At 43.5% G+C, this 15,794-nt stretch overlaps 1 protein-coding gene across 2 annotated transcripts in view; it reads left to right on the top strand.

The window, feature by feature from the left end:
* unc5da (unc-5 netrin receptor Da) overlaps positions 1 to 15,794 on the top strand; it is a 258,001-nt gene that overhangs the window by 222,954 nt on the left and 19,253 nt on the right. For both annotated transcript variants that reach the window (XM_077232809.1, XM_077232810.1), the window contains exons 8-11: positions 138 to 173; positions 1,774 to 1,962; positions 10,887 to 11,291; positions 13,270 to 13,354. In XM_077232809.1, the coding sequence (XP_077088924.1) occupies positions 138 to 173; positions 1,774 to 1,962; positions 10,887 to 11,291; positions 13,270 to 13,354 (715 nt within the window). The remainder of the gene's footprint in view (positions 1 to 137; positions 174 to 1,773; positions 1,963 to 10,886; positions 11,292 to 13,269; positions 13,355 to 15,794) is intronic.

Here is a 15,794-nt window from a genome sequence, read left to right as displayed (position 1 = left end):
CAAAGTCACAGCAAATGGGCTTTTTTTTATATCTCCAACCGATTCGTGCAACTTACAAACATGCCTGTGTGTGCATGAGCATCTGAAAATTGCAGCATTTGTGCGTCTCATAGCATGTTATGTGTCTGTTTCTGCAGACAGGAAGCTGCTCCATGATGTGAAGGTCCCACAAGGTGAGTCGCTGTCACTTAACCTTTCATCTGTGTTTCTTTTCTTTTTTGCTTTGGTTTTTTAAAACTTTAGTCTCTTAAATTCATTACATGCATTGCATTACTTTTGAATATGCTCACAGGCATATGAGGCATGATGTAATAACGCCACATTGCATCACAATCATCCATCTTAATATTGTTGTTTTGTTCATCGTGCCTGTATAATTAACCCCTTTTACTTATATCATCATTCTGAGTCAACCTCGACAAAAAACCTTATTGCAACCTGTACAATAAGCTAATTTCCACATTGACATTGTTCAACATTGGGTTGATGCCCTGTCAATTAGGTTTCCAATGAATCATCCAGTACGCCATTTGAAACAACCTGGAAAACCAGTTAAGTCTATGGCATTTTAAAGACAGCTTTCAGAGTGCTGACTCAATGACTGAAACGGTGCCACATTAACTCGACAATGACGCACACCACGAAGATTAAACATCTTTGACAGGTTTTCTCTTGAGGAATGTCAGTGTCCCCATCCCGATTACAAAACTCAGTAAACTTAACCTGTTACTTGACCTATACCATTTAAAAGTTTGTTGTTGGTACAATTTATTTTAAATGTTTTTGAAAGACTGCTTTTATTGCAATTGACAGTAACTATTTTCTATTTGAATAAATTAATGAGATGTAATTTATTCCTGTGATGACAAAGCTGAATTTTCAGCATCATTACTCCAGTCTTCAATGTCGCATGATCCTTCACAAATTATTCTAATATGCTGATTTGGTTAGTATGCTCCACCCACACTTCCTGTTTCAGTGAAGGGAAGAAAACTCCAGATTACCAGAGAAAGAGAATGAGGGGGTTACAAAGTAAAGGAGAGGGAAAAGAAAAAGAAAAGGCAGCAAAAGTGAGCAAATACACAAACACAAGTGCAAAAGAGATTCATTAGCCTGCCAAACTTTTCCAGAGCTCCCAATTAACCTGCTCTGTTTGCTGTTAGTGCAGCTCCACATGTTTCTGGCTAATGTTTTCATAGCCGCAGGCTTTGTCTGATGTTCCCTACCCCGTCTGGAGGCTTTTAAATTCTTAGGAATGACATGCTAGCTTTTCTTTGTTCTGTCTGTTGTTCATAGAGTCCTGGTTGAATTGTTAGCACAAAGGAGTCAGCAGATAGGGCCTAATCACTACAGATGAGATAATATAATGAGCCGCGTTGTCACAAAATCCCTGTAGAAGGTTTGCGGTTTTTGCTTTGCCACATTCTCTGGGTGTGTTCGTGTTGAGAGTCAGGTGTGTGGTTGACGGCTGATTGTAATCGCCAATCGCTAGAGAACTTTCATTAGTGCTGGAGGTGTCTGGGAAAGTGGGAGCGTTAGAAAGACTGAGAGAGAAAGAGAGACTTCTGTGATGAAAGTGTTTTATGGTTATGTAATTTATTTGCTGCGCTTTGTGGCTTTGTCCCATCTGTGTACATCAAAATGAAGTCCCTGAGCTATTTGATGGAAATTTGAGCAAATAAACAAATATCTTTTATATAATAATTCTTACAGAATCAGTGTCATTGTTTTGTCATTTTGTATTTCTCTTCATAATAATTTCCCTTCTTCTAGCTGATATGGAGAGCAACAACGATGTTGCGCTCTACTCTGGTCTGGCTGCGGGCGTAGTTACCGTCGTCGTGTTGGTCATCGCTGTAATGCTGTACAGGCGGAATCAGAGCGAGTATGGTGTTGATGTCATCGACTCGTCTGCGCTGACCGGAGGATTTCAGTCTTTCAGCTTCAAAAGTGCCAGGCAAGGTGAGCGAAAATTCAACTTTATATATGACTCATGACATAATTACAGTGTTTGCAAGGTAGAACTAAGAAAAAACTTTCATACTCTCTTCTTTTTATTTTCTCCACAATTTCCTACAGTTAATTCAGCTTGAACTGTTTAACCTGCAAACTCTATTAAAATGTTAAAGAAGTATTTGTTTTTGTTTTTGTTAAAGCAACACTATGTCGTTTTTGCGGTTTTTGCTCTCGGGGTCCCCCTACAGTTGGGAAACAGTATTGTCTTCTACTACTGTCGTAAAATCTGTCATGGTTACACCAGGGGATACACGTGTGCATTTGTTGACAAGATGATACTGTTTTGAGTTCTCGCGGGCAGACTGCCAGCGTTGCGTGTGAAATGTCTTCATCCCAGGTACATTGGCATATATTTCAGCATGTCATATGAATATTGTCACAGTCTTCGTCTGCACCTGTCTGTCTTGGTCTTCACTACACTACCCAGAATCCCTCTTGTTTCCACACATGTACTCACTCCCTCAATTACCAGCCTGTTCATCGTTATCTTCATCCGTGTCACCTGTCTTCACCTTGTTATGTTTGATTTGTATCTGTATTTATTAACCTTCTGTTCAGTTAGTCTTGGTCGGTCGTTGTCTAAGTTACCTGAGTGTATTCCCTGCCTGCATCTGTTTATTGTTTTGTTTAGAAGTAAAAGTGATTGTTTCTGGAAATCCTCGTCTCCTTGTGTTTCCTGCCATACACACACCGTGACAAAACGACCGACCAAACAAACAAGATGAGCTGGGAGCTTGTTGGACAGATCACGGCTTTGGCGATGGAGAGCCGCGATCTGTTCCAATACACATGGGGGTTCGTTCCCCTAGTTGCTTCTTCCTCTCTGTGCGACGAGGTGATAAAGGCTTGTTACCGGCTTGGGGCCCAGGAGGTAGATCCACGGGAACTCCCAGACATTGCTGGTCTGGATTGGAGAGAGGCCCTCTCTAGATGTCTGGACAGCTTCATCCCGTGGCACGCCATGTCACCATCAGAGCTTCACGTCAGCCACGTCCAGCCAGAGCTTCACGTCAGCCACGTCCAGCCAGAGCTTCACGTCAGCCACGTCTAGCCAGAGCTTCACGTCAGCCACGTCCAGCCAGAGCTTCACGTAAACCACTCTTCGCCGCTTGTCCCGCCCAGCTCAAGGCCTTCACCGCTGGTCCCGTCCAGCAGAGAGCATTCCCCGCTGGTCCCGTCCAGCACAGAGCATTCCCCGCTGGTCCCGTCCAGCACAGAGCCTTCACCGCTGGTCCCGTCCAGCACAGAGCCTTCACCGCTGGTCCCGTCCAGCACAGAGCCTTCACCGCTGGTCCCGTCCAGCACAGAGCCTTCACCGCTGGTCCCGTCCAGCACAGAGCCTTCACTGCTGGTCCCATCCAGCACAGAGCCTTCACCGCTGGTCCCGTCCAGCACAAAGCCTTCACCGCTGGTCCCGTCGTCCACAGAGCCTTCACCGCTGGTCCCGTCGTCCACACAGCCTTCACTGCTGGTCCCGTCCAGCACAGAGCCTTCACCGCTGATCCCGTCCAGCACAGAGCCTTCACCGCTGGTCCCGTCCAGCACAGAGCCTTCACCGCCGGTCCCGTCCAGCACAGAGCCTTCACCGCCAGTCCCGTCCAGCACAGAGCCTTCCCCGCCACTGATGCCGTGCAGCCCAGAGCCCTCGCCGCTGACGCCGTGCAGCCCAGAGCCCTCGCCGCTGACGCCGTGCAGCCCAGAGCCCTCGCCGCTGATGCCGTCCAGCCTAGAGACTTTTTCACCGCTGGCGCCGTCCAGCCTAGAGACTTTTTCACCGCTGACGCCGTCCAGCCCAGCGACCCCTTCACCGCTGGTTCCGTTGAGCCCAGAAACCCCTTCACGGCTGGTTCCGTCCAGCCCAGAGACCCCTTCACCGCTGGTACCGTCCAGCCCAGAGACCTTTGCACCGCTTGTTCCGTCCATTTCAGAGACCCCTTCACCGCTGGTTCCGTCCAGCTCAGAGACCCTTTCACCGCTGGTTCCGTCCAGTTCAAAGACTCCTTCTCTGCTGATTCCGTCCAGCCCAGAACATTGTGCTGACCCAGTCACTCTCCCCATTAATTTTTTTGGAGGGGGGCCATAGACCCTTGCCGTGGACACCCAAGGGCCCATGGCCACCAGAAGGGTCTTCCCCACCGTGGCCGCTCGAAGGGTCTTCCCAAACCATGGCCGCCCAAGGGGTCGTCTCCGCCATGGCCGCCCGAAGGGTCCTCACCGCCGTGGCCACCCGAAGGGTCTTCACCGCCGTGGCCGCCCGAAGGGTCTTCACCGCCATGGCCGCCCGAAGGGTCTTCACCGCCATGGCCGCCCGAAGGGTCCTCACCACCCTGGACGCCCAAGGGTTCGTCTGCTCCGCCCTGTCCATGCCCACGTCCTGCTCCGCCCTGGCCACGCCCACGTCCTGCTCCGCCATGGCCGCCTGGTCCATCCTGGAGTCCGTCCTCCTGCACCCGGTCTGCCTTCCTGTCACGGACTCCAGGATGCCCACCCTCCCACCCCTGTCCTCGCCTACCGGGAGGGGGGAGTAATGTCACAGTCTTCGTCTGCACCTGTCTGTCTTGGTCTTCACTACACTACCCAGAATCCCTCTTGTTTCCACACCTGTACTCACTCCCTCAATTACCAGCCTGTTCATCGTTATCTTCATCCGTGTCACCTGTCCTCACCTTGTTATGTTTGATTTGTATCTGTATTTAGTATCCTTCTGTTCAGTTAGTCTTGGTCGGTCGTTGTCTATGTTACCTGATTGTATTCCCTGCCTGCATCTGTTTATTGTTTTTTTTAGAAGTAAAAGTGATTGTTTCTGGAAATCCTCGTCTCCTTGTGTTTCCTGCCATACACACACCGTGACAAATATAATTTCATGGGTTTTATTTTTTTCAAACGTCAAAAGATCGCGTAGCTCACGTTTACAAGCCAGCGTCATTATATTAGCCTATTGTCTACTGTTTTACATAACGGATGCTAATTCAATTCAATGTTTGTGTGGCAGGTAATAGCCATATATCGTCAATATTATAATATCAAGCTACCATAGATGAATCTGCAAATTTGAAAATCGATTTGCATTATAGCTTGAGGCAAGATATTTTCACCAGAAAAATAAATAAACTAACATGATTATCAGCCTGCTGACATTAGGATAGTTATCCTGAAAGATTATTTATTTTAACCATCGTAAAATAGCATGTTAGTGTTTAACGTTACTAGCTACCAGATTGATAATTTGCTACTCTACTAGCATTACTTGATTCATGAAGATAAATGGAGGACCAGATAGATTCCGTAACATGGCCAGGCCATGTTATTCAGCCTTTTACATTTCGCACGGTAGACAGCTCCCTGACTCCCTGATTTATTTATACATTTATAAACGACATTTATAAACTTTATAGATGACTGACTGCTGCGCTTGTGACAGCATGCATGTTACTGAAAGAACGAGCATAGAGAGAGAGAGCCGGTCGCGCACGCACTCTCACCGTCTTCAAACTGTCTTGCTCTCCCTCCAATAGTGATCCTCGTCTGGTCTTTTAATTTGTCACTCTCCCTTTTTCTTCTTTTAGTCTCCTCTGACAAACCTTTGCCTTCTTCCTTTTAGTTGTTGCTTTGGTCATGACAACAACATCCAGACGGGTATCAAACGCTAGTTGGGCTCTCACGTCAGAATTTGAGGAAGTTGGGGTGATGGGGGAAGTGACGTATGCCGTAAAGCAGTCGAATTTTGTAGTTTTTTTTGTGCTCGGGTTACTACCCGAAACCCGAAGTTACATAGTGGCAGCAAAAGCGATACAGACACTGTCAGGCTACGGCAGACGTGTCATTCAACCTATTGTAAGTCGATGTACCATCTCAAGGGTCTTGGAAATGTATAATGAAGGTTGAAAAACGACATAGTGTTGCTTTAAGTAAGTTAATTATTTACCCCAGTACCATTTTTCTCTTTCTCTCTGAAATATATATACAGTACAGTAACCCCCCCCCCCCCCCAAAACTCTCTCCCATCTGGGTCACGACACCAATGTAACCCCTCTGGTTCTACTCGCACCGCTCCAGCACGGGAGGCGGGCTCAGACCCCCCCATAATTTGCACCTCGGGCGTTAACAAGGACGCTAAAGACAGCACGTGTATATATATATATATATATATATATATATATATATATATATAGCTTAAAACAAATGGGGGGTAAGATTTTCTTATTGTGTTCTTTTTTAAAATATATTGTTTTCATTTTACATTTTTTGTGTATTGACTTTTGTTTACTGCATTGCTGGAAAATTCTGAAATTACAGAAATTGCAGTTTAAACTATTAGACCTGACAATTTTTTAAATTTTTTTTGGGGGGGTGGGGTCATAGACCATAAAGAAGCACATACAGTATATTATTTAGTTATTTAAACCTCCTGTGGTTGATAATCAATGTCTTCTGATGGTTAAAGGGATAGTTCTCCCAAAAATGAAAATTCTTTCATCATTTACTCACCCTCAAGTTGTTCCAAACCTGTATGAAAGAAATTCCCCATTAAGTTACGTAGTATTTTTCCACCCCACACTATGGAAGTGTATGGGGCCCATCAACTGTTTGGTTACCCATATTATTAAAAATATCTTGGGTGAACCATCCCTTTAAACACCTCCTTTCACTGACCATTTACTAAAAAAGAAAGTTTTGAGTTTCAGACCTTATTTTGTGCCCTTTGTTTTCCATTTAGTTGGGTAAGAAAAAAGGTTGATGCCTTGCCAAAAAGATGATTTTTTTCCCCCTTCTACAAACTTCTTGTAAATTATTCTCTCACTTTACTCCGTTTCTTGTTTCCTTGCGTCTCTGCTCTGAACCAGAGCTAGAGGGTGTTAGTTGATTTACTTTCCATGTTGCTCTTCTACGCTCCTTTAGCCCATCTGACGCCCCCAGAAAAAGTGATTGATGTTGATGGAGGGGTGCAGAGAGCAGAGCACTAGTTCTCTCTTGCTTGTCTGTTCAGTAATAGGGCCTGTTCGCAGTGCTATCACTCTCCTCGGACCACTAAACACCACCATCACTACAGACACACAAACACAGACGCGTATCACCAGATGTCTCGACAGGAAGTTTCAAAGTGCTCATTGAGGAGCTAAACACAGTGAGGTGATAGACGCCACAGTGTACCCTTCAAATGCTTAAAAAAACATCAACGAAAATGATGGATGGATTAATGGAAAAAAGGATAGATGGATGCAGGGTGCTCAGGAACTATCCAAAAAGTGGGGGAAGATACATTACAAACCATATCAGTCTGGGTCATGAATATTAATAAGGTGACAACAGTAGCCATGACTGATTTTCTGAAAAGCAATAATGATGGATGGATAGATGGATGGATGGATGGATTTACTGGATTAAAATGTGCTAGTTGATGCAGTTCACTTTGAATACATCTGAAATATTTGCCCAGAGATCTTGTCACTATGAAAATCTTGACACATTCGCTTATGCATTTACGACTCCTCAAAAATGTTGTAATATCATTGCAATAACCATGTTGCCTAGGCGACAGATATTTGGCACCGCTGACAATACACGTACAGCAATGAACGACTTTGATAGACACTCGTATCAAGCAAGAACACTGTTGTCATGGAGCTCAGAACCTTTAGCCTTGCATGACAATTCACACACAGTTAGATTTTGAATAGATCTGCCAAAGGAGAGGTTTCAAGTGCAAGCTGCAGTCTATCCTCCCGGGCCTCAGTCCAATCTGTGAAAGGGAAAATGAGTCCTTCTCACACCTCTTTTCGCCACCTCTCTTAGGGAAGTGCTCTCGTTCAGCCATTGCTTTTCGATGAATAAAACAGATTGAGGGGTGTCTGTGTGAGTGTGATGCATTTTCTTGATCTGTCAATGCTCTCAACAGAGCTCATAATGAAACAAGTGGGATCACTTCACACTGATGTAACAGCTGGTTCAAATAATCGAAAGATTGTTGTTGCATTTGTCTTGATAGTTCAGTTTGAAAACTGAAGACATTCGGTTCAATCATAATTCATAATTTTAAGGAATGTTTTTGACTCAATTTTATGCTAAGAGGTTTATAAGGGCTACACATCAAGGTTTGGCTGGTTACCATGATCCAGTGAGACCCTGCTGGTAGATGCTGCCCACCATCTGGAAAGCACTAAAAGCATCTGGACCCTTATACTGTGTCTCTTGCTAAATATAGTGTGTGTGTAACGCGTTAATGCATGTGATTTTATATTTTACAGTTTAACGCGTTAAAATACTTAACTCAATTAACGCAACATCGTTTTTTTCCATCATCCTTTGGCTAGCGTGACATTATATGATTATATGACATTATATGATCACGGTCTTATTCATGCAAATGCTTTTTGATAACTTTATTCACTTTCTGTAAATTTCCTACCTGTTAGACAGGAAGGGCACAGGTATATATGACATTCATTGTGGGTTAATGTGAGGATTGTTTGAAGTTCACTTAAATTAAAAGTTGTTATATTTTTTTAAGTATATATCAAGTTTAAAAAAATTGATAGCTTTCAATTACACTGTAATGTTGAATGGCTAAAATTAATGTTTAGAATTCGGGACAAAATCAAATTCTTTGAGACATCAGTAGCTGTGTTAGTATCAGTGATACTGACCTTCATTCATAAAAATTATTTAAAATATACTGTCTTTGTTGTTTCTAAATTAATTTGGAGATTACCGGTGGAAAGTATTGCATTATAAAATATGTAAAACTTAAAGTGTTTTAATCGCGTTTAATCACAGAAAAAAAACCTTGCCCGTTTGAGCCTTCGGGTCAACTGGGAAAAGAGCAAACTTTACCCCGTGCAGAGGATCTCTTTTCTCGGTATGATTGACTTGGTCGCCATGTGTGCGCAGCTTACGAGTAAGCGCGCACAGTCACTGCTGATCAATTCCAGATCAAGAGTTCGGTTCCTCTGAAGTTTTTTCAGAGGGTTCTGGGGGATATGACTTCCGCAAAGACAGCCCCGCTCGGACTGCTTAATATGAAATCGCTTCAGCACTGGCTTTGCGATTGAGTCCCGAGATGGGCTTGGCAACCAGGCATGGCAACCTCTTCCTGGAGAATGGAGACTCCATCCCCAGTCGCTTCAGATGATTTGGGAACAGTTTGGCTATGCACAGGTAGATCTGTTTGCCTCCCACGACTCTTCCCATTGCAGCCTGTTTATTCCCTGACCGAGGGCACGCTCGGCACGGATGCACTGGTGCACAGCTGGCCGCGGGGCCTCCGCAAGTATGCGTTTCCCCCAGTGAGCCTTCTTGCACAGTCTCTGTGCAAGATCAGAGAGGACAAGGAGCTGGTCACTTTGGTTGTGCCTCATTGGCCCACCCGGACCTGGTTCTCTGAACTTGTACTCCCTGGCCAATTACTCTGAGGAAGGACCTCCTTTCTCAGAGACGGGGTACCCTCGACCCGATATTTGGAACATCCACGTGTGGTCCCTTGACGGGACAAGGTAGGTTTGAGTACCCTACCACCTCTGGTGGTGGCTACCATCACTTTCGCTAAAGCACTGTCCACTCGACATGCCTATGCGTTGAAGTGGAACCTCTTCGTCACCTGCTGCTCTTCTCGCCGAGAAGACCCCAGACAATGCCCGATCAGTGTCGTGCTTTCCTTCTTGCAAGAAGGGTTGGAGCAAAGGCTGTCTCCCTCCACCCTCAATGTGATCCTGAGACCCTGGCCTGGATATGTGCCAAAGGTTCCCACCACACCCTTTCGAGACCAGGTGGTGAACCTGCAAGCACTGCCCCTGGTGGAGGTAGACCCAGTCTTGGCACTGCTCTGTCCCGTACGCGCCCTCCGTGCTTACGTAGACAAAACGCAGTGTTTCGGGACCTCAGACCAGCTCTTTGTCTGTTATGGTGGGAAGCTGAAGGGAAAGGCTCTCTCCAAGCAAAGGCTGTCTCACTGGATAGTGGACGCCATTGCTTTGGCATACCAGCAGCAAGTTCGACCATGCCCCCTTGGTGAGAAGGCCCACTAGACTTGGAGTGTGGCTTCCTCTTGGGCTGTAGCGCATGGCGCCTCACTAACAGACATTGCAGAGCTGCAGGCTGGGCGACACCCAACACATTTGCAAGATTCTACAATCTCCGAGTGGAGCCAGAGTCCTCTCATGTACTCGCCCCCAGTGGCCAGTAAGGTGGACCTGCTTTGTGTCATTGTTTAGTCGCCATTCCACTCCTCGGACTGGATACGTTCGATATTCTCCTCAGGTGAGTTTCCTGAGTAGGGAACGGAGACGTTACTTCTCCCTGCCACTTCCGCTGTACCGCTGGTACAGTCTGAGTTCAGTCTTGGCTCCTCAGCAGGTAACGTAACTGCGTGTTGCCAGTGTACTTCCTTATTTACCCACGAGGTGGGACGGAGTTACGCTATGCAGATTCCGCAGACCCATGCCATTTTCTTGCCATTGGCTCGTTTTGTAATACTCAAAGTTGATAGGCTTTCTATGTGAAACCCCATTCGTCATCACGATGTAACGTCTCCGTTCCCTACTCAGGGAACGAGGGTTACATACGTAACCGAGACATTTTCTTTATTGATATTACTCATATTTTACAACAATACAGCTTCACAACATTGTTTTTAAATATAATAAAATAAGAGATTGACAACTTTGTCTATGTGATTTTTTTTCTTTTTCTCCCAGCCTTTTAATGAGACTCAAAATTAATTTTATTTCACAGGTTGACATGTTAATCAGAAGATGTGTTCTCAAGTCATTCTATGTTTGAATTGCATTTGAATGTATATTTGAATAGCTTAAAAGATCCAGTCGAAACAAATGATCATCATGTCATTAAGCAATCTACCATACTTTGTGTTCCAGGAAACCCTCTGTTAATGAACTCGTCCATGCAGCCAGACCTGACCATGTCACGGACCTACACCAGCCCCATCTGTTTCCCTGACTCCATGGAGAAGGAGCTCATCCCTGAACCTGCACTCTTTGACCCCCTTCCTGACCTCAAGGTCAAAGTTCACAGCTCCTTCATGGTGTCTCTTGGTGTGTCCGAGAGGGCGGAGTATCATGCAAAAGCCCCTTCCCAAACGTTTCCTCGTGGCGTGGTGCAGGAGATAGGAGGTGGAGGGGGCACGCTGGGTGGGAGGGGGAAGAATCAGCTGACCCCTGTTCAGCCAACGCTGGTCTCTAGTATGACAACTGGCAAGCGGCTGCTCAGGACCAGTGGGGTGTTCGGGCACGGCGGAGGACGACTGGTGGTGCCCAATGCAGGTGTGTAAATGTTTTTGCACTTGTGTTTAATCCATATCATAGAAAGATTAAAGAAGAAGCAAGAGAGATTTAAACACTGCATGAAGGAAAAAAACACAAACAACTGCAGTTAAATGAGCAAGAGGCCAGAGTTTCAGCCCACTCACAGGAAATCTAATGCTTATTTAAAATATTAGAAATTTAGAACTAGCTTTCAAATCATCAGGTAGAATTTGAATTGAATTATTTGTTTAAAACTGTAAATTTGAATTTGTAATTTGTAATTTGAATTGGAGGAATTCAAATTATAATTTTTATTTGTTTTTTTATTTTATATTTACCTTTTAAAAGTTTAGTTCAATTTTTTACAGTTCTGGGGTAAATTAGAGCATTTTGTGAGAGTAAAGATTGCTTCCATCATGGTCCATAAATTGATAATGGTCCAGTTAAAATATTATAGAATACCATTCAGAAGTTTGGGGTCAGTAAAAATGTATCTTATGCTCAACAAGGCTGCATGCATTTGATAAAAATGTATTAATATTGTGATTTTTTTTTTTTTACAATTTAAAATAACTCATCTGTTGTAATATATTTTAAAATGTAATTTATTCCTGTGATGGCAAAGCTGAATTTTCAGCATCATTACTCCAGTCTCCAGTGTCACATGATCCTTCAGAAATCATTCTAATATGCTGATTTGTTGCTCAAGAAACATTTTCTTGTTATCATCACAGCTGAAAATGGTTGTGCTGATGAATGTTTTTTGAGGAAACCATGATATTTTTTTTTAGGATTTATTTGATGAATAGAAAAACATTTGTATAACTATATAAAAGTCTTTAGCATCACTGTTGATAGTTAATGTGAAGAATAAAAAGTATTAATTTCTTCAAAAAAATTATTCTTACTGATCCCAAACTATTATATGGTAGTTCATAAAAATAAAAATGATTAACAAATAATTGGCTGTTTACAAGTCCTGTCTAAGAAGCCAGTTCATGGCCAAGTCTTTGTAAGTCTAGGGAGGGACAAGCTAGTATACACACGCACCAGTCTCTTCTTTATTCTCTCTCCAGTTTTCCTTTCTTGTCTTCCTCTCTCACACACAGTATATCCAATGGCTGTGCTGTGTGTTAGAGAGGCTGTGCACACAGCACCCAGCGGGAGAGAGAGCGGGCGACTGACAGAGAGACCAGCAGGGCGGCATTGATTTAGGAGTCTCTAGGGTCCATCTCTCTCTCTCTCTCTCTCTCTCTCTCTCTCTCTCTCTCTCTCTCTCTCTCTCTCTCTGTCTCTCTTTCTCTCTCTCTCTCTCTCTCTCTCTCTCTCTCTCTCTCTCTCTCTCTCTCTCTCTCTCTCTCTCTCTCTCTCTCTCTCTCTCTCTCTCTCTCTTTCTTTACACTCCCTTGCTCTTTTCCACCTCTGATCCTGTCACATGCTGTAAAGAGTCTTGACAGGCTGGCAGAAAGTGTGTGAGGAAGGTTAGAGGCTAGTACATCTGTTGAAGCGTGCTGAAGTTCTCGCTCAGCCTTTTTAAGACCTTTACAGCCGAATAGTGACTCTAACAACTCTACAGGCACTTCACAAGGTGTGTGCTCGTGTGTGTGGTACACAGTCTTTCATAAGGGGGAGGTTTTGAATTGATTTTTAAGACGACATGTTGTCATGCACGAGTCCCACAAGAAAAAGGTTCTGCTGTTTCACGATTCAAGACTTTCATCAAACTATTCATCCCACTGAAAGGGCTTCTGGGAAATTAAGGGTGTTTCCAAAAGAGGAACTTTGTTTGTTCTAGTTTAGCATCCAAGTCCCATTCCATCATGATGTTGGATCTTATAAATTGTTTGTGTGTGTGTGTGTGTGTGTGTGTGTGTGTGTGTGTGTGTGTGTGTGTGTGTGTGTGTGTGTGTGTGTGTGTGTGTGTGTGTGTGTGTGTGTGTGTGTGTGTGTGTGTGTGTGTGTGTGTGTGTGTTTTGCTACTCTTATCTTTTGCTAGGTGTGAGTTTGCTGGTGCCTCATGGTGCGATTGAAGAGGACACAACCTGGGAACTGTACATGAGCATTACCCAGCAGGTCTCCAGGTAATATATCCAGGATACTGACGCACAAAATCGAGGCTGTATTCAACTCGCTCTTGTGCTCTGTTCCAAAACCTACAAAACTGCCTATACGGAAAGAGAATTTTGAAGCATAATAGGCCTGATTCTGAGACTTATCCAACTTAATTATGCTGTCTTGTAAGAAAACTAATTTTTGCCAAATTCTAAGACTATTTGTGGAGATTTACAACAAACTTAGTGAAATACACCCAAGATGGCAGCTAAATCCTTATTAATCATTTAATACTGAAAGGTCCCATATGCTTTAAACAAAATCAAAGAACAAATTGTTGTGACATCATTTTCTGGAGTTCGAACTTTGGAACTTCGTTTGAACTCCAGGGTAAACTTTCCAGGAAAAGTTCGCTCTGGCTGGTGAACAACTTCAAACTACCATTGGTCCAAGCCGATGCCGTAATAGGTAGATGTGCTCTGAGGCTCCGCCTTTTTTTATGTGGAAATCTTCTCTGGTTAATTTCTTCTGTTCAGTTCGTTGAGGTCAGACATGACTAAAAACATGAGCACACTGGAGAGCTGCTTTATAGTAGAAAAGGAAGTTGTAATTCTAATAGAAAGTGACACTAGCCAATTTTCCATCCACGTTTTGCGCTGTTATGCTCACCAGCATCCAAAACACAACATGCTGATGTTATCAGTAGGGCATTTTTCTTTTTATTCCCATTTCTGTAGCTCAATTTTCCTTTTTTACCCTTAGTCTTGCTCCCCCTTGCTGTAGTTACTGCAGCAGGCCTGGGTATTGAAGGTGCATAAAAAGGTGTACTTTCATAGCGTTAGTATGCTGGGCCTGTGTGCGAGAGTGGTTAAACACATCCAAGTTCAGCAGGTTATCTGCCAGCTGTGCCATCCTGTCACAACAAGGGAAAAAAAGATGGTGACTGAAACAATGGCACTGTACTCGACCCAAGACCAGCACTGTAGACATCACACTACGGTGTAAGCATGATAAATCTATGCTTCTCAACATTTTTAACTCCAAGGGCACCCATTGTTAACAATAACATTCGAAAGCCCCCTAGTTATTTGAATCTTTTTTATTTTAAACATTGGGCATTATAATTACAATTTAAATTATTTTAGTTTTTGGATTACAGACGTTTTTGGAACTGAATGTTCTTAAGGGAACCCACTGTTTTTAATTAATGAATTTACATGGCTCTTTCAGTTGTTCATGATTTACAGAATAAAGATTAAGGATAATGTTTTTAAAAAAAATGACAATTTCTACCTGATCAAATATTTTAGAGCTAGTCATGTATAATCATTAAAAAAAGCTTTTAATATTTTTTTTAAATTTACATGACATTTCCATTTACAGAAATCACACTTTAGCATTAAGTAAAGTCATGTATCTATATACTGTCTGGAACTCTGTTTTTTCAAAGGAAACAAACAAACAAACAGTTGTTGAGGGGTTTAAATTAAAATAAGAAATATCTTGAAATATCTTGAAAGTTATTTTAGCTGATTTTTATGCTTGTGTTTGTCTTATTACCAAACCATTTGCCACCAGTGCCAGTCTCAGATCAAGTCCATTGCATATGAAAGGATAATAATTTATATCAGAATTATTTACACAAGTATGTAATGTTTTCATATCTCAAACTTCTAATCTGTGTTTGCAGGCTGTTTCAATTGAACACATTTTGTCAAGTAAAGTGAACTTCTACAGATATCCCCTGCTGAGTGTTTAGGGAGCAGTAAAAACTGTGTAGGGATGCTTTAAAAAGTAACGCAGCTTATATTTCCAGTGAGGAAATCTCCCAGAATGCCACTTGCTTTGTTCTGTTGAGCTGCTTAACTCTGGTATTAACCCTCCAAAAATTATGAGCAAACTTCAACGACCAAGAATTTCAAACTAAAGTTGTACAACTCACTATAATGTCACCTCGAATCAGACAGAAGACACTTTCTCTTCTCTCCCAATCCTCAGTGGCAGTTGTAGGCTTGCTGGGATTGATAGAGATCAAAGGTCATGAGTGTTCAGAGACTCTTCAGCGCTCAAAGATGAAAACCTCAATCTCAGCAAGTTCACAGATGAAGGTACCTGCTAGCGCCCGATAAGCTCGGAGCTGTTTGCTTCCCCGTCTCCCGTCCGACGAGCCAACACCACCGCCGCGCAGCTATCCGTCAGTCAAACGCTAGCTGCTCAGCCCAACTGTCAGTCAAAGCCTATCTTTTGACAGTTGCGGTGAGTGGCAGGGAGAAATTCAATCCACAACATTGCAATCTGACCAGAAAGCATCTACAGAAAGTGGAGGGAGGGGGGTTAGAAGAAGAGAGAGGCAGAAATCAATCTGCAGAACCTCCTAAATTTAGCCGCACGATCTCCAGAGTCCTCATAACAGCGGCTATTGAGAGCAGAGTCATGAAAAAGGATCAATCAGAGACTCTTTTTATTTGT

The sequence above is a fragment of the Siphateles boraxobius genome, unplaced genomic scaffold (assembly GCF_051911475.1).
Source record: "Siphateles boraxobius isolate OS27281-9 unplaced genomic scaffold, OSU_SipBor_1 18, whole genome shotgun sequence".
Classification (NCBI taxonomy): domain Eukaryota; kingdom Metazoa; phylum Chordata; class Actinopteri; order Cypriniformes; family Leuciscidae; genus Siphateles; species Siphateles boraxobius.
This window is presented reverse-complemented; position numbering and strand designations above follow the sequence as displayed.